The sequence below is a fragment of the Manacus candei genome, unplaced genomic scaffold, assembly GCF_025592945.1.
Source record: "Manacus candei isolate 608988 ecotype Guabito, Panama unplaced genomic scaffold, ASM2559294v1 h1tg000050l, whole genome shotgun sequence".
In the NCBI taxonomy this organism is placed as follows: domain Eukaryota; kingdom Metazoa; phylum Chordata; class Aves; order Passeriformes; family Pipridae; genus Manacus; species Manacus candei.
Genome location: NW_026138098.1, coordinates 17,158,022 through 17,183,700, shown reverse-complemented (window position 1 = coordinate 17,183,700; position 25,679 = coordinate 17,158,022). Strand labels below are relative to the sequence as shown.

Sequence of the window (25,679 nt, the reverse complement as noted above, 5' to 3'; positions counted from 1 at the left end):
ATTTTCCACATAAACAAAAGGGCAGGCAAATATGCTGCATAAGGTATTTTGCTTATTATTATTACTGTTTAGTGGAACCAAATTAATCCAAGTCACATCCAATAAAAACAACAACACTTGATTAGATGTTCCTGATTTAAGCCCTGAAGCTTAGCAGCAGAAGAATTTTAAAGGAACGTAATACGCTTGAAAAATGTTTGATCAATTCAGAGGTTTCATCATTCTGGTCTGCTTTCAGCAGTTATCTAAACAGAATCTGATCCTAACACTAGTTTGTTTGAGACCTGTCCTCCACATAATTATTTCAAAGAAAAGGGACAGAGATTAGAACCACTAACAGGAACCTTTTTCACTTATTTTATATTACACTTCGAAAAATACAAATTCAATTTCCACATACCTGCAGCACCTACACAATCTAGACCTTCGCCACCTAGCTTTGGTGAGGATTCTATTACTCACTCTACTGCATGCTCTGAATATTTCCTGATGATGAGAACATTTTGTGAATAGGAGAATTATTGTATCAGCTATAATTTGATATCCAGGGTTTTTAGAGTTCAAACAAAAACAAAATCCAGGAAATATATCTGTATTTAAACAAAAACATATGCATTGAAATGTCCTGAGACACAGCAGAGAAAACAGCACGATGTACTAAGGCACCAGTCAAAAACCTGTACTGGAACATCACAAAACTATTGTGATAATATTTTTATTCCTTTTGTCAGCAGTGTACAGCAGGAAGAATCAACCAAGAACAATACAACCTTTCAAAGCACTGGTATAGATAGCACCAGAATTTATAAAGATACTTAACAAAGAGTTAATAAGCTTAGTACTGCTACAAAGAAATACTGCAGTAATTCTACCTCCAAGCTCAAAATTCACAATGTAGAGGAAAATATGAAAAGATTCTCTCATACAAGAAAAAACGAAGGATAAACCAAGGACACTAATTTAAAAAGATGCCAAAAATGGAGAAAAATTATGAACTGGAAATACATTGATGGATTTCCCAACAGAGTAAAGGGCAAAGTTAATACTCATAATTCACAACTATTTAGCACTTGCATTCCATTATTAAAGAGATGGCTTAAAAGTATTTTAACACATACTAAGAGAGTATTCACTGGAACTCAAAAAGAGGAGGGAATGTTTAAGATGTGAAAATGAATACATGATTAACTGGTGATGACCCAATCAGTAACCTGGCTGCAGCCACAATATCCACTGGGAATGCTGTGCAGCAAATCCATGGCTCTTCTCACATGTCCTCCAGTGCACTGCCACGGTGGTCAGCTACCTCTACTCTACCCCCACACATCCAGAGCTGTGCTACTCCCATTTAGGTTTCTGCATTCGAAATATCATTTGGTCCTGTTTAGACTGCACAAAAACACAGAGGTAAAATCATAGCCAATGCCCTTCCTGTAATCCTTATGTGTATTCCTAGGTAAAAACAGGTACAGCTGCTTAAATTTAAATTAAAAGAATTAAGAGTAGCTATTGCAGCTGGACTAGATGATCTTGTAGGTCCCTTCCAAATGAACTATTTTGAACTACTCTATTCTATGTATCATTTACATTTTTTTCTTGTAGTTGGAATTAAATGTGGACTGCCTTCAAAGCTAGTATTAATACAGTCACATTTATGAACTACCATAAAAGCAACGTTAGACTATAGAGGCATAGTGTCAAGTTGAGCAGTATAAAAGGTACTTTGGCTTAAAAATGAGTTTAACAACTTATAAATGTCTTCAACATTTATTGGTTGTGATGGAGAGGCTATAATGAATACAACACAATGGATATAAGGTGAAGACAAAAAACTAGAAATAGAGTTTCCTCTTTCTCTGAGAAATACAGTATCATGGGCCAAGTATCACAGGCTGAGTGTTTTCAGGACAAAAAGTATGTTACTTAACAAATACTTTAAAAGAAAATATAAAAATATCACAGTAACGTAAGATGTTTCTTCCACGTAGATCCTGCAATATCAAAGAGACAAGCAGTTGGAGACGCACATCAGGTGAAAACTGTGAGAACCTCTAAAAGTGTCTGCCAGTGCAGGTAGCCAAGGTCACCTGGAGAGCATTTCATGTATAAAACTACAATACACAACATGCAAAGGGATCTGTGCAGGAAAAACACAGATGGCTTTCCTAATGCATGTTTACTGTTTATTTTTGGGGTGGATTAGTGTATGTTCTTTTTCTCTTCCCCCAGACCAGTCTTCTCTCCAAGCTCATTGATGAATATATACTGTAAATATACAAAATGTCAAATTAACATTTTTCATGTAGGCTTAAACTACAACCCAGAAAGCCAGCCTGAGAAAAAGAAAGCCCATAACTATAGAGGAATAAAATAAAATCATTGCCATACTGGAGTTTTTTTCAGAAGGGAAGTAATTCAGCTTTTTCTTCTGTAAAGTACTTTCTCTTCTGAGTTGGAAAAAGTAAACCCAATCTCTCTGCCCAGAAGAGCAGCAACCCTCTTAGTTACCCCTAGTCTCAAATTGTTTCCTAAATTGCAATTTGAATGCAAGTTTCCAGTGTGGTTCGATACCTCTTTGGTAAAGTCCAATCACCATAGCTAAATTTACTCAGTAAAGAAAAGGATTGTGTAATGAGTTTACAAAATTAAATTAAAGAAGCTATTCCTCATTTTAGAATGCAATTTCCAAATTTTAAAAGGTAATTTTGAAAGGTATCTGTCAATGCTAACAGCTAATTACACCAATTACCAGAAAATTTTCAAAAGGGTTATAACAGCAGGCATCCTTAACAAGCTCATTTTTCTCATGAGGAAGCTGATGAGAAGCTAAAGGAAATTTATATACTATTTTTATAAGGGATTATAAATTTACAACTTCCCATCATAGTAAGTCATGTTTGTGATGTTATATAAGTATTATATCTTGCCAGTTTTTCTTTTAAGAAAGTACTGCTACCAGGTAGCTATTCTTAGCAAGGTTTCTGGAATCACAAAGACTGTGCCAGAAGCATAACTCGAAGGATGCTTTGAGGCATTTTAAAAGGAAAAAGAGAAATAACCAGCAAAACCTAGGTCAATATGATCAAAGCCCTTCCACTGACACAGAGAACACATCAAATGCACAGTGACATACTTTCAGTGGCTATACTAATGACTGAATGACCTACACATCTTGGGCTACCTCACCATTCCAGAAAGAGCCACGACTGCCCTGCAGCACGGACATGGCCAGGTGAGCTACCAGGCACCCATGGATTTTACTGAGAGCAACCCAGAATTCAGTCTGTATTGTAAGATTACATACAAGAAGCAGTTTAGCTGGGATAACACGTAACTTATTGACCTAGTTACTTGTGGAGTCAAAGGGAAAGTTTGCATATATGTTTTAGTAACAGATTTTCAAGTGCCACATGTCCAACTATAATAGAAAGGACATCCATCAAACTAAATGCTTTTCTTGACAGTACAACTAAGAAGTCTAGAAATGGAAACATAGCAAATATTAAGAAAATGTGTTATTCTTTGTGATTATAACTGGTCAAAAGGATTATAACCTGTATTCTGTAGAAAATTAAAGCTCTTAGCATACATTTAAAATACTTCCAGGAGAAATAGTTAGTATTCCAAACAAGTAACTAAAAAAAAAAACCAACACCAAAACCAGACATTTTTTTCCTAGTAAAAAATTAGTTTCTACAAAATTCTAATATTTTTCTTCATAGTACCATGTGGTTTGAGCATCCACATGTCATATATAATACATCTTTCACTCTTTGGATCCTTCCATACATCTTCTTGGTGAGCTATCAAGACAGCTTTCTCCACCATATCCAGAGAAAAAAAGTCAGCAAATGTGTACTGTTCATGTGAAGGTCAATCTTCACAAATTCATATAAAAAATTACTGCAGTCAAAAGGAAAATTCACCTGTATATATAAGCCAGTAAATGCTAGAGCATCTTTTAATTTCCATGAAATACAGTGGGGAACCTAAATTTAAGCTTACTAGAAATCCTTGAAACTTTTGCTACTCCTATACCAAAAGGTAAACCTCACTAAGTGAGAAAACACAGCTGTACAAACAAACTAGAACATTTAAAAATTACCAGAAAGCAAAGAACTTATTGACAGAATAAACATATAATTTATAAAATTTCCATTTAAGGAAATCCTAAAATTCCTGTAGATTATAGCAATCAACAAAATATGCATAAGATTCTCAGCTCCTCCAAATGATCTTAAGTATCCACTTATATAAAGGATTCCTAATGGAAAGCAGAACATAAACCACCAAATCATTCTTCTGGACACTACTTCTTAGATTATTTAAAATTCAGATCCAGTAAATTTAATTTCTTTGGTTAAATTATTTCTAGAGCTATACATCAGTATGTAAAAACCGATCTACAAAAACAGCAAAAACATATTTCAAGCTGAATTATTTGTTGAACTGTACAGTCTTACAGCAAATTTCATGGGGCTAATCACAAAGAATGTTTCCTCACAAACCACAGCTAACATCTTAATATCTCAATTTGTTATTTCTCAATTTCAAAAATAGTATTAATAACATTGTATTAATATGACCTAGCAGTTATATATATCATCATTTTTTTAGCACTTCTTAATAGACTGTTTGGTTTATTTCCATTCGGTTTCTATCAGCTCTCTCTATTCAGTTGATTCCAATAGTCATGATTTAACCAGGCTAACAGACACAAACCACACAAGCTATGTTGCCTGTTGAAATTCATTGATACCCTCAAGAGCTGTTCTAAAGCATGCATCTATCTCAAGGGAAATGCTGGTATGCTTATTAAAACTGAAGTTCAAGAAAGAATCTATAGTCCTGAGACAGCAAAAATATCATGTAGCTTAATGAAAAGCACTCAGCACAATAACAAGAACTGCCGAGAAGTCAAAACTGAGAAGACTTTGTTTCTTTCTTTCAGATGTATTTAAATGACAGAGTGGAGAAGCCTGTGTGATTTAGCCTTGGAATTGAAGTCTGTTCTACGATGCAGGAGTTTAAGCCATATAGGGATTAGTGGAATACAGCAGACAGCAGAGAACAGGTCAGGCACATGTCTGTAAAGTCAAAAGAAGTAAAAAAATAGACTACATAAAGTATTAAATCAACCTTAACTTCCTAACAGAGATTTCAACATCTACAACTTGCCTCAATATAAGTCCCTTCTTCCTACCCCAAATATAAATTCTTCAAGTACTTATTCATTCATGCAGGTTTTTTTACAGCCTCACTAGTGAATTGCTCTAATTCTGCTTAGACTAAACCCTGCTATAAGCAACTACTTTCTATAATTGTTTTTGTTTAGTTCGTGTCATTTGGGAATCAGTGTAAGCTAAATTAACAAAGATAAGGTTATACTCTGTTCAAGTAAACAGAGGATAGCTATACTGCTGTAACGAGTTATCTTATAAGAAATGAAAGTATTTATTCCATTTGGCTTTCACAGGGTTAATACACTTGCTACATAAAAGCTGTTCCAAGCAGTCATAAGACTTTTTAATGAACTGTGTCTTTGTCACTAGCTTTAGCAGATTATACTAGAAAGGGTATTTGCAGTCCTTTCCTAACATGAAAACTTTCAAAGTTAGTGATTTTGCTATCCAAAAACAAACTCAAAACTAGCATCTTCCTCAGATTTTCAAGAAATCTCCCTTAACCTGAAGACTTCAAATGCAATTCATTCCTTCTTTGAAAGTACATAGAAAAAAATTAACGATTCTCTTTCCGTTCCTTCCTACACTGCTACCTGTACTGCAGTTCAGGTTTAAAATGGAGTTCAGGCCAACCTTGTCAACGATATTGTCCAATATAGTAAGAAAATAGAACAACTAGAAAAATAAATCAATCTTGCTTTGTGCAGAGTTGGACTAGATGATCAGCAGAGCCCCTTCCAACACAAACGATTCCAGAATTTTTACATGGCAGTTCAGCATTCTACATTACAAATCTCAGTTAAGGAGTGAAATAAGAAGTAGTCAAGTTAGTGTATTCCAGACACAAGAATTGCAAATCCTGTGTATGGAATGGAGTTTTGCTTTCCTAAAGGCAATGGCTCTGAAAAAATAAGATGGAACACTAAAACTAAGTGTTTTCTATGAGTTTTTAGGAGGCGGTGGTGGAAAGAAAGGAGGTGGCAAAAACAGGTCCTCCCACATAAATCAGTGATGACACCAGTAACGTACAATCATCTTTTCCATATTTTTAAAGACACAAACAAACCACAGAGCATGCAAAGAGAGCTATAAAATTATTCCAGGCTTTAACAGTGAGACCAGAGAAAGACTTGGATCAGAAATGCATAACTTTAGTTCAAGAAAGTAAAAGTGAGAGGAGACTTTACTGTAGTAGAATATATAAGCATCTACAACAGGGGAAATATATCAGATTTTAAATACTTTAATCCAGCAGAAAAATGCATAACAAGAACAAACAGTTGGTCCTTGATGACAGACAAACCCAAACTAGAAATGTCACCCTTCTTTGACTTTGAGCTGGAAAAAGCTGTGCATGTGGATGATAGTTCTAAGGCAGACTCTGAAGGCTGTAGGGTAGCACTGCAGCCCTTCAACGACTGAATTTAGAATAGAGACAAATGGGTTTAAGTAAATGACATCCTAAAAGAATGTCAGCCCAGCTAAAGGTCTCCATTGACTTTGCAATTCTATGAGCTGTTTTACTTTCCCAAATGACGTGCTCTTATCGACCTCCTATTTTAAAATTTGATATGCCATCATCCATGCAATCACTCAACTTTTTTTCCTCTCAAGATTTCTGAAATATTTTTGGAAATTATACTGCCTGTGTTCAGTCAAATGCACGTCTTTTCTCACCACCTCTGCTGCTTCTGTCCTACCAGTTATGGCAGCCAACACCACCTGTGTCCATTTTCTTCAAGTGACATCTAAAAGAAGTCTTTCAGTTTGACTGGACCCCTCCTCTGTCAAATCCCCCTTCCCTTACAATACCTATGGTGAGGTGCTTTCTGTTCAGATCCATTTTTTGTCCCACTCCCAGAAGACATAAAGGAAAACTGATTATTTTCTCTTTACAGTAATTATTATCTATCTGAAGATTAGCATGTAACTCCTGAACATTTCTCTATAGAAACTGCTCAAAGCTGGGCAGTCTACAATAACAAGGCTCAGAGGACTGTACTGCACGGCTTTAACATATGAGATACTTAATTTTGCCTCCCAGTAAATGAGCAAATATATCATCACAACCTGGCACACTTACCAGCAGACAGCTTGTGATGCCCTGCAACCAACAAGTGCTTTTTCAGGCTGTTTCTCACCAGTCCTCCCACGCTGACATAAAAAGTGACAACATTTTCTGCCCCGTACAATTAGAACACTGTTACCTTCATGACTCTATAAATTTTGATATTATCCTTATTATTGAGAAATAAAATATTATAATACTAAGCTTATTCTACCATCAAAAAAACCACCTGTAACTTCCATTCATTGTGGCAGGTAAAAGTAATGCAACGAGAGTAATTTTGGTTTTTTTTATAAAAAATGTAGTGTATTTCCAAAATATGCAAATATTGTTTTGTTTTGTTTGTGACACCCAACACACTTGCAGTGTTTTAACTTTCAGTATTAGAGAGAGAGATCAAATATGCAGGAACACAGTCCGCAGGAGTCTGCTGCAAGTCAAATAAAATAGAAAAGTTAAACTACCACTGTCACACTTTTTACATGGCTCATGGAAAGCACAAAGTATGTTTTTTTAAAAGATATAACATTTTAAACATAAGCAGTATTTTTAAAAAATAACATATTTTTGCAAAAGTGAGCATGTCAAACACCAATTTTCTGCATAAATTTTTGGATAAAATTATTTCATATTTGTGTGACTAAAATGCTTATGAATTTATATTGAGTTTATCCACATGTTTTGGCTCATCAGTTAATAGCTTTTGCATAAATTATATTTGCAAACTAAAAAGTATCAACTTTTCATACCAAAGCTGATCTACATTTGTTCTTTTTAAATCATATATTTCCACACAAGCAAAACAAGACTATTTTTTTTTTGATGTTCTAAAGAAATTTTGTTTTTTGAAGGATCTGGTTGTTTCTTTTGCACAAAAAAAAAGTCTCATATTTTAGGGGGTTGGGAGCACACAGAAATCCTAGTTATTGACACACTAGTTATTCTAATTCTATTCTAGCTCTATCTCTGCAAACAAGAATTCTAAATATATTTTCATTTATCCCTGTTCTCTTTTTTTAGAGCAATTCACTCTATATATGGTTATGGAAAATACCTGAATACACTAAGCTTGTATGCAAATCCTACCACCATCTTCAAAAGAATCAGTACCTGAAGCCAGCACCTCTTCCTTTTTTGTGTTCAATGCACATATTTGAATGGCTGGTTGATAGCTGTTAGGAGGTTTACATTCACAAATTCTGTACCCATAAGGTAAACATGAACTGTGTGATCTAATTTGATCCCTTCTACTTCATGGCAGTTACAGAACAGCATAGTATGAAGACCTACAACCTAGAAAAAAATTCTACTTTTAAGGTTCATTTTCTCTGTCAAATTGAAGACACTGTTAAACTTAAATAATAACAAAGCTATTTCATGGTGCTTTAAAGCAGACATCACAAGTAAGTTTCTAAAATGTTAATTACATTTTCTCAGTCAAGTGCCTACATTAACACAAACCCAGAACTCTTTTCAGCAAATATGGCAAAAGCATTCTTTTCTGACCACTCGAATCATTTAAAAAATATTTTTAAGTTTAAATTAGTTACTGCACTGGTTTCTTTGCTTGAATTATTGATGCCATAATGGTTTTTTTGCAGTTCTGCTAACACTATATTTTGTTTAATTTATCCACCAATAAAAACAACATTTTAAAGATCTCTGAAAAGATATATGAAGTTTTTTAACCTACAAATTCTACCATGACCTTGTGCAGCTCAGGATTGTTGGGCACCTGAAAATAAACTTGGACATTTGGTACGTTTTGCCCCTCTGAGATCTGCAAAAGTCTCAATACAGTTTCAGTGGCTGCAGTTCCATAGCTGGAGGTAGAAGGAAATGGTAATGATTTTCCTGAACACAAAGTTCAGTAGAAAAAAAACCCATGTAGTTTAATGGCTTTAGGTATGGTTATTTTTGGGACTAAGTCCCAAAGACTAACAGTGTTTCAAGTCTGAATTATTCTGAATTCCCATTTGAAACTTCTAGAAACTCAGAAGAAGAGCAATTTATTTGAAAAAAATCTTATAAGAATTTTTAAAATAAGTACCATATTTATGGTACTTCAATAACTACTCTGCTTTTAAAAGGAAATGTCCATGTTAAAGAAAATTTTGCTCCATTTCTCTGAAGAGATTCCTAAGTCTGAGCAGGTGAACAATTTCAGATCAAATCTTTTCCAAAGCTAACAGTAATGTAATCAAGGCATATGAAGCAATAGTTTTTCCAGACTGAGAATTCTTTTTCCACCTCAAAGAAAAACGCTCTCAAAGGACACCGCTCCTGCCCGTGGATCGTGGCAAAGAGAGGAGAGCTCATGCAACAGCATCAGATCTATCCCTAGAAGACCTCAACACTTCATAAAGAAAGCTGAAAATGTGCATGAAATCTGTTGTACCAAGCCCACGGGAAATGTAGGATACAAATATATAATTGCTGTACAACCGTGCAGAGCCCTTAAAATTAAGCACAAGAAGAAATTAAAGGTACTTTTAGTATCAAATTTTATTTCTAGTTCTTTTATTGTTGCTTTGAAATATTTTCATTTAGTGCTTGATAAATCTCACTGGCAAATCACTTATTTCAGAATTATTAAAATCTGTAGCAATGCTTCTTTTATACATAACCATTATTTCCAAAGGAAATACTTAAACATCAGAAAACTATGTCAATATGAAGCCCCTTAAATAAAAACTAAACCAATTATGCCCTAAGAAAAATCCTCATATCATCTTATTTTTTAGAAAAATTCTTACACCATTCTATCTCAAACCAAAGCTAAAACCATTACAAAACAGCCTATCAAAGGCAGGCTCTGACTTGAAATTAATTAAAATAATTTTCCCTCCCTTTCTGGTACTATTACAAGGTATCTCAGATTTGTTATCATTGACTGAATAAGCAGATTAAAAACATCATTATTTTGCAATTAATACAGATATCAGGGCACTTTTTTTTTTTTTCTGTGCTGTCTAAATCACTGAGGTGAAAATAACGGTGTTGACAACCAAGAAAACCTTTCCATTAGAATGGGATGATATCACCTTGAATGGTGAATGTTTGTCATAGCCTTTAGTTAACAGCCAGATTAGGGAAATGGGAGACATTCCTTTCACAGAGTAAAATAATATGAACATTCATTCAAGTTACACATGCAAGTTTAAAAAAAAATGCAAATTTCTTTATGACCAATTAGTAGCAAAGCATTGCTTTTGCATGCTGCTACGCATGTCATTCAGAAAGGGGAAAAAAATGAACTGCCTTAAGCAACCACAAAAGACAAATTGGTTGCAAGTTATAAACTTGTATATGGAAGATCTAGGAAGAAAAGCCCATGCAAGGAAAAAGCACCAGTGGATTTACATTCAAAAACACAGTACTTACTTATAACATTTGAGTCATTTATAAACTTCAGGAAAAAAATAATTACCTGGTTCCAGTACTTTTAAAAGTACTGACATTTATATTTGCCCAGCATTTTTTGTAATAGTCACTTGTTTTTTGTGAAATAAGAAACAAAGGAATGTATCATAACATAATTTAATATTGAAATAGTTGCAGTGTGAATCGAATAAATGCAAAGCACTTTACCTAAATTACTTAAAATATTTATATTGCATTCCATTTCAAGCAAGTTGAAATACAAAATACACATTTAAGACATTATTTCACATCGTTTGTATTAAATTCTTACTTCTTTTTCCACCTAGAAACAGTTTTGTGTCCTTAAAACACTGTTATTGAACACAGCCATTACAGATCAAACATTAGATTAGAAAACCACCACCTAATTTATTTCTAACTCTGGAAATAAAATTATCACTTTCATTTAACTACCTACATATAATCAGAACCGTGTGCTACAGGCCACAGAAAGGCAAATCTTACCAGCAAACGTGCCTTCCATTGAATCTTAGATTCCTCCTAAAATGCCAGAAGAGCAGGTACTTCCAGTCCCACAAAAAGTCTGCACGCTGCACTTGTCCAAACTAACAGTCAGGCAACAGCTGCTCAGTTTAAAGCTACAAACTGTGGCAAAATGCATAACTGACATGCCTTGTGTAAGCCATGAAGAAGACATGCATTTGGCTGGCTCACCGAAAGGTCAGGTTACCCACCTCCCCAGATAAAAGCTGAAACACTGGGATTCGAATGGAAGGAAGTTTAGAAATTAAGGATGAGCATACATCCTGCTACGACTAAAAGCACTGGATTTTGACAGCAGAGTTATAAACAAGAATGATTTTAATTCTGCTGGATTTTTGTCTTTAAATATATTAAGAAATAAGTTAGCCTATACCCAAGCTTTTGTACAAGTTATATTTATATCGGTGTTGTTTAAACAGGCCAAAAGTAATAAACGGAATTACTTTTGTTTTAGGAAACTTCAGCTGAAGCATTACAAAGACCATGACACTGGTTACTTTATTAGCAAATGCCCTACCTTTACAGCTATTATGCTCTCTGCACTAGTGACTCCAATAAAAGGCAATAGCATTAGCTTTAATGGGACAATGGGTTATGACTTAGGCAACCATCCAAAACACTTTCTTTGAGAGGCAAAGAAGGAGGAAAACTCCCTGAGGCTTCCAGAAGTGTGATTAACCGTACAGAAATTACAAACAGGGGCAATTAAAAAGACAGCATAGCCTTCAGACTGCATCAATGTTCATAAAGTAAGCAGACACCAAAACTCTGCCTTGATCCCACCGTCATTACCAAGCATTTTTATGCCTTCTTTTCTTCCTTCTAACCTTAGCCTTGTCTACACACAGTTTACATCACTTTCACCAGCAGCAGGACTACATCAGTGAAAAGTTTGTTATGAAATTTGCAAGAGTACACAAGACTGAAAAACAATATACTGCCACAATGAACCTTTCTCCATTTCCCCAGGAAGTGTGAGAGAGCGATCCGTGCAGAACTGGAATGTGAGCAGTACACTCAGAGACACTTTGTTTATACGGCGGAATATACGTCTTGTCTGAAAACTCTCTACTGGAGGAATGATCATGGAACGTGGCCAACACACCATTATTTTTTCATTGACAATACAAGCATATTCTTTCTTAATTGGAAGAATGACCATTTAGTGTTGTTTCCAACTTCCAGTTGAAAACCAGTACACTCAGATTTCTGAAAAACGCCTGTTAAATATGATAATATAAGGATGCCCATGGGGATACAATATTGAACTTTAAAATTAATTTTATTTATAAATATCAATTTTATTAATGCTATTTGACTACAAAAATACAAAATAAACCACCAAGTTAAACATTTCTCGCCATTATAGGTTCAATACTAAAAAATTTTTCACTAATTATAAAAGCAAATATCTGAAAACCTAAAGAAAAAAATCAGAATGCTTTCAATTCTGCAAAGAAAACTGTACAGTATATCATAGAATTTAACAAAGAAAAAATGTGTCTGGAGAGAACTAAAACAGCATTATCCTACTAAAGTGGATTTTTCTCCTAATTTGTTTCCTAGAAACAAGACTTCAAGGGAATCTTCAAGATGACTATTGAGTCATCTTAATGCTTGACTCCTTGGGGTTTTATGCTCATGATTGACATGCTAACATAAACATACCAAAAAAGTTCCATTCTGCACTTTAGAAGTTCCCAGGGACACTACTTTTACAAGGTCCATTCAAACAAATGTTCAGATCTTTAAAATAATAAACAATAATAAGAAGTTTAGGGATTAACTATCTGCACTTAGAATCCCATTTCATTTTTTCTAAAGACTAATTAGTCCTCATTAAAAAAAAAATCTGATTTTAAAACAAACATCACTCTGCACAAACTTCTGCTCTCTCAGCCTTCATCCACAGACCTTAGCATGTTCTTCATTCCCTTCCTCACAACAAGCCTCTAATAACACAGACTCATTTGATGTATTTAAACTCGTTACTTTCTTGTGGTAGAAATAACAGCTGTAGACTATTGGCAAAAATATTGCTGTAAGCTGAGACCCAGATATACAAGTTTAAGGATCATCAATGTACCAAAACTGCAACATTGTACTGTTGGAACTGAAATCTATATAAGATCACCTGCAACTCAGTTCTGCTTCTTAACAGCTCAGCCCTATACACAGGTTAGGATATCCAGATCCATACAGACATGTACCTTCCTGTATCTTGAGTATGATACCTGTTATGCCCAAAGGAGCAATTTTACAGATGAAAATATTTTTAATTCTTTTACTTAGATTATTTATACTGGTTAACTTCAATCTACTGCCTGGTTCAATTATGTGCCTATCTTGCAGTAATACACCCTACTGAACCCAGAAAGAAGACTATAAGGGCAAGACAAGCTATACTGGCAGAACTTAAATTTTTGTCCCTATAATGTATTAAACACAATAGATTCAAGGAAATTTTTGTTAAATTAATATTGGCAAGGATCCTCCTTAAGTCTTTCTCTACTACCCCTCTGACCAATCTGGCTGCAACTAGGCCTGGCCAGACAGTGACAGGTTCAAGAGACTGATGGCAGTGATCTTTCCCTTCTGCCAGTTTACAGAGACAATCATCATAGCCAGCTCCAGACAGTCCCAGATGTCCCTAGATTTACAGCTGTCCTCCAAAATCTTTCTCCTCCATCCTGCCATCTCAGCCTTGATCTGTACTTCCTGCTATGTCCCTCTTCATTCTCTTCCTAACCAGGTGATCTGTACGTGTTCCTGCTCTTCTTGATATACATCTTGGAGGCAACACAGCAGGCATAAAATCCTTGTCACCTGACTCACACTCTTGCCTCAGGCCACATTATCTACATACCGTGTGATCTATCTTCTGTATTTGATTTCCTCTCCTACAGTGTATTGCATGACTCATATTCTTACCATAGACTCTGAGCCTAAGACACATTTTGTCTTTCAAGGTCTTAATTTCAGCTCATTTGGATTTATCCCTCACTCTAGAGGGTCTTAACCTTTGTGCCCAAACACACACAGACCAGCTAAATCATGTTGGCCTTTCTATATCTGTGTACGTCAAGCTTGTTATCACCATGGCTGACATACAGCTATCAGACAACTGCCCCAACTTCTGGCACCCTGGAATTTCCCCAATACTGTAACAATACACCTCGTGCAAAGGGTACAAAAAACAGCAGTGGGAAAAGCCCCAGAGACTTGGGCACCTGTTTGCTGCCTGTTTGCAGATGGCAAAGTCTGATTACAGAAAAAGGGTAAACTCTAAATTCTGTGGGATGAATTAAGTAGGTTTTCTTAAGATCAATGCAGTCTGCCTCCATGTTCATGACAAATTAGTTTCCTTCCATTCTTGGTCAAAAACTGCTGTTGTGTATTTAACAAGTCCTGTTGAGCTTTGTCTAGAAGATGAACAACAATGATCAAACACTTAGCCTGATTTATATCAAAGAAAGTGGTATCAGACTTGAACAGCTTTGAAAGAAGCTGAAGTGAAAAGAATATTGACACGAAATGATTGCAGTCTGCTCCATCCTCAGACATCTCTTTCTATTTCCCTTTCCTTTTTCTGAGATTACAAACACAAGTTATTGGGGGTGCAGGGGAGGGAAAATTACAAGTCTCTTTCCAACTATGACTTTAGATTTAGGTATCAAATGTAAAGTACAAACATTTTCACATACTCTAGTTCCTTCTTTAAGAAAGACACAAACCTTTTTTTTCACTTTCTATATAAAAATGTCAACACCATATAAACTGTGATAATGACTGGCCCCTCAAATATGATTCCAGTGAAAGTTCTGGCCCATTCACAACTATGAGCAAACTTCTGTAACAATCAATTTTTAAGAAACAGAACAGGCTGAGAAACAGGATTTCCTTCCTACAGGAAAAAAAATCTGGTTTCAATCCAAATCCCATTGAAAGACACTCTCAAAACTTTTTGCTAACCAAAAATTCTGAGTTACACACAGACGTACTAAAACAGTGCAGCCTAAATATCTTCAGTATTCATATGTGAAAATTATGTTCTCTGTAGCAACAAGGATGCTGACAAGGATGTGAATGTCACTGACCAGCTGTGGGAACTCCAGGCATCTGTAGTTCCCGGGAGTCCACTCTCAGACTGTCCCTGTGCTACCAGGACCAGAGTCGCAGCTCCTCAATCGGGAGAGCCTGACAGCTCTGTGAGCCATCTGAGAGCAGGGTTTGCAGGCTCACTGCTCCAGGCCCAAGAGATGAGTCTCCTACACAGTAGGCCCTACAGGAGTTTTTAAAGACTCTTAATCTCGGATCCATGTGACTGGGAATTCTGGCTTAGGAGGTCTGGTATGTTTGGAGGCCTTCTGTGGAACTAACACTGGTTGATCTGCCCACAAAACCACCCTAGCTCTGGGGACTCAGAGCATTTAAGGTCTTTAGCTACCAAGGAAAACCTTACAACAATATTCCCTGGAGCTGGACTGCTTGTGACTGTAAGGTTCATTGCACAGGTCACTAAGTATCTCCTGAAGGACTGAACACAAAGAACTCACAATGTGCTTGGTGCTAGAGAGGCATAAACCCACGAGGCTATCCCAGCATTAGGGACTCGCTGTTTGTAGGGTCCCTATTTCCAGGGCAGATGTTACATAAAAGTCCTAACTACAGAGAGTATAAAGCTTTTGATAAGTCTTCCTTTTAAATCATGAAGGCACTTCTCATTAGAGTTATGGGCTCCTCTTTAAACAGACTGTGCAAGAGAGTGCTGAACTTCATCTCCAGAAATTGTAAACATATTGAAGGAAAAGTAGTGAAATGGCTCATATGTGGTCTCATATTGCATACCTCCAGAACAAGACTGGATATGTTGCCACACACTGTGTACATGGGCTGCCCGTTAGAGCAATTCAGTGGAGTTCAGGAGTCCACCCACTCTCTGTCCCCTGTGCATCAGAACGTAAGTTACTGGTCAAAGCTCTAATTTACTACATGGCTTGTGACCTTCTTACCACAAAAACTTCATTCTCCCTCATAGTGGTGTACTAGAGATTGACACAGGTACACAAACTAGATTTTCTTTTTCTTACTGGTAATAGAAAAGGAAGAATTTTTGGATTTGTGACCAAAACATTGCTGGTAACACAGGGATGTTTCAGCTATCGCTGGACAGTGCTTACACATCTTCAGCCTTTTCTGTTTCTCAGACAGGACAGCTGACACCAACTGACCAAAGGGATATTCTGCACCATATGCATATACGTGTATATTCTATACCATACATCATGTTCAGCAATAAAAGCTGGGGGAAATTGTAGGAAGGGTATTTGTAATTAAAGTCTCTGTCTTCCCAAGAAGCTGTTACACATGATGGAGTCCTGCTTTCACAGAAAGGGCTAAACACCTACCTGCTGATTGGAAGTAGTGAATTAATTCTTTATTTTGGTTTGCTTGTGCACACAACTTTTCCTTCATCTACTGAACTGTCTGCAGCTCAATCTATGCATTTTTGCACTGTTACTCTTCTGATTCTCTCCTCCATCCCACTGTGGGGAAGCAAGTGGCAGCATGGTGCTACCTACTAGGGTTAAACCACAACAACTGTTTAACCACACCAGAATCAATATATTCCCTTTTCAATGCCTCCAAACAACCATTAGCTTATGCTTGAGGTTAAATCCAGCCACAAGAAAAGATGCTGAACAGATACAAATAATCTTTTTATCAATCTATATGGACAGGACAATCTCTTTCTTAAAGTGTACACACCCATGAATGACAACTGCAACTCTGAATTCAGAATATGGCTGGGTTCCTTGCTAATGCTAATGGCTCAGATAGTAACATCAGCAAGTAACACACTGTAAATGCTTTTAGAAAGGATCACAGTATAACTGAACATGAACCTTCCCCATCAGAAAACTTCAATATCCTAAAGCTGCAGCATATCTCTTCCTTAACAGAGAGCAGTACAGTAAATCATGCCTAGACCACTACAGTAAATACAATCTCTACTATCTACACAGGTTGTCAGTGGAATTGCAATTCAAGTTCCAGACCTCGGCTTTTTCTCTAATGTCTCACATCCTTTGGTTCAGAATCCAACAACAAAAATGTACACCACATAACACTGCCACCACAGAGATCCCCAAAGTGCACAGTGCAAAGTGTGCTGGTACACAGAGCACTCATGTGCAGTCACTAGCCCAGCCTCCACAAAAAGATGCAGCCATATCAGCAGATCAGGGTGTCTGCTGCTGCTTCCAGTTTCAAAGCTCAGTTCTGAAGCACGACTCAGTTCTTTTAACCTTGCTTTCCGAGCTGTCAGAGGAATGTATATACTTATTCTTCTAAAGCACTCATCTGCCCAGAACCAATAAAACCCAAACAAAATAAAAAGGAAAACCCTACCAAAACAGGACACTGTACATATCTGTCTCCCAGACAATGAGTGGTATGTGAAGCTTAGTAACGTTGCTCAACGTGCTACTGAAATTCACTCAGATGCTACAGTTTGCCATCTGTACCTGTCCTTCTTACAGTATTTTAGTGTCTCTCTCTCCCATTTGATTCATCTAAAGAGAGACTAATTAAAACCAGAGAGGGACACTCTTGGGGATAAAAATAAGACAACCATATCCAAGCATAAACTATACCATTATTGGAAAAAATGAGGTCAGTATCTGCACTAGTTAAGCAACTACACTGAGAATTATGCACTGATTTTGTCATATTCCTGTTAAAGTTGGGCAAACCATAATATCCACAAGCATCACTTCTACCATTGTATGACTGACATACAACATTCTTTTGTTAGGGTATATCAGATGACGATAAATTTCCATATGCTTGAGTAACTTATGAAATATTCTAGGCATTAATTAAAAATTAATCGATAATGTACATTCTGTGCAAAACCATCTTTTAATGCAATGCATTTGTACCAAGAATTCTTTTGTCTGTTTAACTTCCAAAATTGATCAAACTAAATCACATATGGGTATTCTTACTACATAGGAAGATGATCAGCATGGAAATTTAATATGCAACATCCATCCTCCAACTGGCATTTTCCAAATACACAATACCTGCATTATTTGAAATGATCCAATACTAGAAAGATGATGGATCCAAGAAAAGACCAACAATAAATCAGTAGTGAACTGTACGTACTTAACCACACAGTGCTATGCTGACAGCTAGCTGTATAATGACAATAACAACCACATAGAGTACATACTCCTTTCTCAGGTCCTGAACTAAGTCAGCCCGTGAGCAAGAGCACTTGGCAAATGAGGAACACCCTAAAAACAATTGCTTAGGCATTAAATTTGGATGCAGGCAGAACAGATTCCAACAAGAAAAAAAACCTGAAAAGGTGTTGTTTTGAAATAAGAATCTATTCAGTTTAGCATGCATTTTAGTTTATTAAACTAACACATCTAGTTATTATGACACATAATGATTGCAAAGGAAAACATCTGAAAACATGAAAACCTTTTTTAACTGTTAACTTCATATATGAGTACATAAACTACAGAATATTATATAGTATTAATAATTTTGCAATTCACCCTATATTTAAAGAGGATAGGGGTCAAAAAAGTAAATCTTCATTACCTTTAAGCATTGTTCTTCCAGTTGATCCTCCAAAGATATTTAAAAGACCACTTCTTGCTCCTAATGATGTAGTTGCTTCTAGTAAAGCACCAGTTATATAGTTAGAGAGTGCAGTCCTCTGTAAAGTGGCACGATATTGACAGTAAGCATCTGCTACACATGGTTTTACACAAAACCCATCATCTTTGTAAATACAGACTGTAATAAATGTTGGGAGCTTTCTCCGAAGATGAGGAATATATTCAAAAATATCTTCTGCTCCCTCCTCTTCTTCTCTCACTGTACTGAAGATCTGTGAAGAATGCAAAGCATGGACTGTTAGTTCATTTGCTTAAGATAATACAAAGAACACCAAAAAATTCCAAATGACCATGACATTCTGTAAAGTTGAACAACCTGCAAGATCTATGTATCCACAACTGATTTGTTAGGATTCTGAGCTGGGGTCCCAAAAAGGGTATTTAAATAAGATGTCATTCTGGCTTTCAATCTATGATTACAAGCATTCTAATGAAAATCAGTTTTAAGGATAACCATTAGACTAAAAAAAGGCCACATCAATACACCTGGTTGACATTTAAAACAAAGAATATGCACAAAATTGCTTATAAGACCATTAAATCTACTGTCTTTCCAGAAAACTCTTAAAGATACCAGTAGCAGAAAAAACAGATCAACTCAGGGTTGGCACTTTTTCTTGCTGAGTGGGGTGGGGTTTTGCAAACAGAAATGGTTTTAAGCACTCTGAGCCCTCTTTCAAAATGTTCTGGTGTCACGTTCATTGCGTTACTTCCAGCCTACGCACAGGTCCTCCATCTAATATTGGTTTAGTACTCTTTTTCCAATATTTGTGATAACACACTAATGAACTTCAGCCTGTGGCTTAGCAACTAAGTAATGTTTGCTTATTTAAAAGAGTCTAATGATCAAAGCAAGAATCTGGAAGAAATCTTTTCATTTAGTATACAAGGAGAGCCTTGATTCTTTTCATTCTTGTATGCTGACTTACTGATTAACATTAAGAATTTGTTTCAATGATCTGTGCTTTGTAATTACAAAGTGCAAACTACCAAACTAAAAATTAATACAGGGAAAGGTCATTGTAACTGTCACTAGGACAGGTGCTATGACAATTTTCATGAGGTTGTTCCCCATCAGTTCTTACACGTACAGAAGAAATAAGCTGATGACTTCATGACAGTTTTTTGTAATTAATGCCTTGTTTCTCGTTGCCATCCTTCCCCACACATAAACAAATTACAGCTATCCATCAACACGGCAGAAACAGCAAAACAGCATCCACTCCTACAAAGCAAGCACACATGTGCTCAGTCAGATGATAAGAAACTGTTTGCACAGTCCGTGCACGCCACATGTCAGAGGCACTGGCACCCTCAGCACAGGACATACACGTGCCCAGCCACGTATCCAAGGAGTGAAGTGGCTCCCGGTACAGGGATGTGCACACCCATCCCCTTCTGCCCTAAGACTGGGATCTGCCCTGTAACTGCTGAGGGTTCCAATGCCCTGCTCCCACAAGGGATCTGACCCTCCGGTAAAAGAAGCCGTGAATGATGAGGTTTACTTTTCATCCAGATAAATAAACTGCATAAAATCAAATACAATCCAGTATATTAAAGCACATATTTGTTATCTTAGCTTTAATTTTTGTATTAACCGTTTCTTGGGGAAAACAGTAAAATTTTATATTGAAAATATAATTATTAATTAGCAATATAATTCAATTATTTGAAAGAGAACACTGACATATTTATTAACATAAAATAAAAATCAAAACTTTCACATGTTGACTATGGCTATATAACTCAATTCCATTAAGATATGGCTTTTGTAGCCTTACACAGTGAAATGCCGTGGTATATATCTTTTTTCTCCTCTCCCTGCAAATATTCCAGAATTTGTTTGGTCTGAGGCTTCTAGAAACATTACACCTCTGCTTGAGCATCTTTATCTTCTTTTTTTTGGTATATGAATTTTATGGACTCAGACTGTCAGCAAGAACACATCTCTACCATTATTCAGAAAGAAAGTGCACTCAAAGTGGATGGGATACGTGCAGATCTTTTAATCAAGCAAGTGTCTGCAAGGAACAGTACCTTTTCAAAAGGTGTACTGTGAAATAGTAAACCTGCCTTATGCCTGGATTATGAGTGTGTCACACACAGCAGACATAATTAGTCTTTTTAGCTTGTTTAAAAAAATATTTAGTTAATGAATATAATTTAACTTCTCAAAACTGCAGTTACCATCCAAAATATTTTTAAAATTGGGTTCTGCAACTTATAAAGGCATGTTCTGTTGCCTACACAACTAAAATTTCTTTCAGCTGCCAAAGCAAAGAAACCATTTGTTGACAGAAGTAGGCGACAGTGTTTTGCTGGAGAGATTATACATAGAATAATGGTGTTAATCTCTTCTGTATAAAGTAGACTTCAGGGCACTAGCTGTCTCCAAAGACTCTGCACTTCACCTAACATTTTCAAATTCTGTTTGTTTTCATGTATTAAAGTTCTGCATGTGTTACCTCTGCTGCACACTGATGAGGTTACAGAAAAAGACAGAAAAAATACAATGTGTATACTTGTCAGCCACTGAAAAGAATTGAAACAATCAGAATAGCAATGTATCCCTCAGGTAACTGATAGGGGAAATCACCTTTCAGAAAGACTGCACCAGGCAATTGGGGAAACTTATCTTGCCTGGGAGACAGAGAAGTTTATTCCAAGCCAGGGCTTACAGTTCATCCTCGCAGATGGAGTTATATTGATCCGTATCACTACCAAAGAATTACTAACATAATTAAACACGAATGCAAACAAAAAAAGAGTACAATATGGCACTAAACTGACAGCTACCTGTCAAAAAGCAACGATTCACAAGGGCATATCACTCTTGATTCACTTTTGCCTTACATATCAAATTAAAGATTTCAAGGCCATCTGCAGTCTGATGCTGCCATGTCTCACCTACTACATATCAAGCAATAACTCACAAGAAACTTGGGACAGTATCTGAGTCTAAAAGTGTTGTGGTATTAAACGTCCTGCAGTGAGCACACGTAAATGGTGACGTTTATACGCAAGTATAGTACTTCAAGATTTACTTTGGACAATAAAAGCATGCATTCTAACACTTTTTCTTTTATCTTTTTTTTTCCCCAAAATACTTTTAAAATAAGAAATAAGCTGAAATAGGAAACTCCACATACACCAGTATTCCAATGAAAGTATACTATGGTTTCAATAGATTTTTACTTTTTTCTATTTTTTTAGGTAGATTTTAATGGTAAGTAAAAGGAAAATGAAAATTATTTTCAACATAAAATTTTTCAGACTACTACAAAAAAATCTCCATCCTCGAATTCAAAAATGAAAATTAGCATTAAAATAAAGATTAAATTCAGGCAGAATTCCATCCTACAACCAAGTCCATATTTGGAAAATAAATGGAAAAACAGATTTTTCACCTCTTAATAATGTATGCAACAAATCATCAAAACTTTACTTTAAAAAAAAACCTTAGTTTTGCCTGTAGTAACTTAAAATGGTATCTGCAAGTTAACTTATTGATAACCTCCAGGCAATAAAACTTTCTTACAGTGACAACAGACATATTTTGTCAAGATATTAAAAATATCTTTAAAAATAACTATAAGAACAAGTAACTCATGGTGGCCTTGAAACTATTCCTTACTTTTCTCTTACTTTTTTCCTGTTTAACCATCACTGCAACTGCAAATTGCAATATGTCCTTTACTCCATACACATTAAGCTTACCACGCAGAAATGGCAGGAACCTAAACACCATAGTTCCTTATTGCCCTACAGTTTACAACAGATATTTCCCCAAAATTTAGCTGGAGTTCAAGGGTGCTGCTGTACTGCAAATATTGGATATGGCAGTTCATAAAAAATAATTGTTCTGATTTCTTACTTAAACATCCATGCATCTTTTATTGTGATCTTTTCTTTCTCTTTTCATATTTTTTCTCCCGCAGGTATTTAGCTTGAAACTTGGAGGCATGTTATCATGTTGCCAAACATCAAGCATCTGCTTAGTGCATATGAAACCCCAAAACTGGAATTATTCCCACCAAAAATTCCCATTATAAGAGGGCAAGCTTAATTTCTCTAACTTTATTATAATAACAGAGAATACGTGTACCCAAGAAGTTCATCACAAAGAATAGTCATGAAAAATGATGCTTATTGGTACACTATAAAAATAAGAGAAAACAGGGTGTAATGGGGTTTTAATATTTTACTGCATCTGTCCAAACTCTCTCTAAAAACATCTATCAATAGATCCTGAACGACAAAAACGAAATGCTGAAATGCAAGAGGTGTGTGTGTATGCTCGGGTGGTACTATGCATTTCAGTCTGATTTCCTGGCTGTTCACCCACAGAGCGTTTTTGTGATGGAGGACTGCTGACAGCCCATGCACAGCCTTCCTGCAACACAAAGCCTTCCTTTGTTGCATGTTTTTAAAGGAACTTTAAATGCCTGTAAACCAGAATGGTATATTAACAAGTAGTAACACTCAGGACGGTATGCCTTGAAGATCACTTAAGCATCTCCTTTGAAAACACAAAAGGTTTTACAGAACATACAAGTCTAAACACAATTAGCATCACAGGAAATGCTGCTCTTTCCAAATTTGTTCTGTTCCACGAAAAATTACATTAAAATGAGGAAATTCTGATGGTGATTTTTCATTTTGGCTCTGTTTTTTTAGAAGAAAACCCTTACTAACATTGACCAAATGAAGCTAATAATGATCCCTTGGAAGACATGACCAAGGATCACTCCAATTGCTTTTACATGTATTTATTCTACTATGTAATTCAAACAACTATAGCATGGAACAGTCCATAACAGCATATAGTCTGTTATGAAAAAAGCACTTTTGGCAGAAAGAAACTAATATGTCAGGTGAACTTGCACGGAGGGGAGAGGGCTGAAAGGAGAAACACACATACCAGAATAAGAATTTGCTCAGAACAGAAGAATGAGGCACTAATGCACAGTTGATCAATACTTCAGTTTTATGTCTTAAAAAATGGCACTTCAGCATCACCCTTCGGAGCATTTACTCATAAAATTTAAAAAAAGAGGTGATAGTGACAGTCAAATTTCCGAAGTTTTGGGTTTTCTCAGCTTTATCTCCTTCAGGTTATGACAACAGCCACAATGATTAGCTCATGACATTTTAAGATCACTGCTAAAGTACAAACTCACAGATTACGAAATGCTTTTTTGTAATGATGTTGCCTACCTAGAGCCAGTACTTGTCAATGGCCAGTTCCTTCTAAGGATATTGGGATATTGTGGGGCTGAGTTTTTTTTAAAAAAAATTAAAGAATAGTCCCCTATTACTCCCTACTATTATCACCTTTTGGAAAAAATGGTATTAGAAGTAGAAATAACCAAATTTTGTAATGACTTTTCTATCAATAAATTACTTTCCCCAACATTCTTACATGAAAAATTGTTCATCTAAGTAATCTAAAAGCACCACCCAAACATTATTCTGCTTAAACAAGAGTGAGGCCAGTAGTCCAAGGAACATTTCTTTTAGTTACAAATACAAAAGCCACTTTGGACATGAATATTTTCAACATTTATCTTTGACCTAATTCATCATGAGAGAACCACTCATTTAAATACTCCCCGAATAATGTTGTTAATCACTTGATTTTCAAAGATGCTGCAACAAACAACTGTCAATTGGGATCTGCAGAAATGATGAAATCTAGGAAAAAAGGTCTGTCACTGATCTGGGATTTAAAGGCAAGTCTTGAGAACCCACACAGATTTCTAGGCCAAAACAGAATAATTACTGACCTTGTTTTTAATCTAGTTCAATAGTTTCAAAAATAAGTCTTCCTGTGCAAAAATAGAAATGAATCACACTATTTAGTACAGCCAATACTCCACTCTTCATTTACAGTTATCTAGTCCGAGTAATCATTCCAGGTGCAAAGACACTTGGACATCCTGGAAAAGCACTGCAGCTTTCCAACTTAAACTAGCTCCAAACAACTTTCCCATTTCACAGCACTGCCTAAGCCAGAGATCCCATCTCTGAGAAGGTTTACTTGCTTGTGTGCACTTATTGCTTACAGCACTACTGAAGCCAGTTACAGTGCTTCCTTCATCAGCTTCCTTTCTGCACTCACAAAGCTCAGGGATCTCTGCAGAGAAATTCACAATAACATTTAGTTCAGAAGACAGAAAGAGACCAGATTTGGTACAGATGGGTATTTGCAATGTCAAGGGAAAAAAAAGATCTCTTAATAAAAGAACACTTTAATATCTACAGCAAAAATGGCTGTACCCTATCTTCAATTGCTACTGCTAAAGCCACCAACTAAAATGTTGAAAAATATTTTACTTTCATTGCAACAAAATATAGATGAAAGACTGCCTAAAAGGAAAAATATTTCATATTAAACAGCAAGTTAACAAACATCTCTGAGTAATGTCAATCCAACTCAAACTTTCCCTGCAAAAAGCCAACACTTTGGCAAAATTACAAATATATAAAAACACCTTTTCTAAAAAAAAAAAAAAAAAAAAAAAAAAGTAAATTGGTAAATGTACCTTCCTTTTTGGCAATTTTACATTTGTTGGTTTCAGGAGAGTTAACCTGTTCCAGGACAGAAGTTGAATGTTATCACACATTAAGCACGGGTTCAAAAGCTTCCAGCTAAAAAATTACATTTAAAACAAATAAAGAAAGTAACAGTAGGAGAGACTGGATGTGACCAAGTATAGGGTTCAATTGTGTCTCACTACAAATGTTCTGCACTCAAAAAGACCAAAGATTGACAATTCCTACATGACTTTCATGGAAGAA

General features: G+C 35.9%; 1 protein-coding gene across 4 annotated transcripts in view; it reads right to left on the bottom strand.

Moving 5' to 3' along the window:
* Window positions 1-25,679, bottom strand: part of PLCE1 (phospholipase C epsilon 1) — a 149,046-nt gene that overhangs the window by 66,416 nt on the left and 56,951 nt on the right. For all 4 annotated transcript variants that reach the window (XM_051800517.1, XM_051800518.1, XM_051800519.1 and 1 more), the window contains exon 3: window positions 18,799-19,090. In XM_051800517.1, coding sequence (XP_051656477.1) covers window positions 18,799-19,090 — 292 coding nt within the window. The remainder of the gene's footprint in view (window positions 1-18,798; window positions 19,091-25,679) is intronic.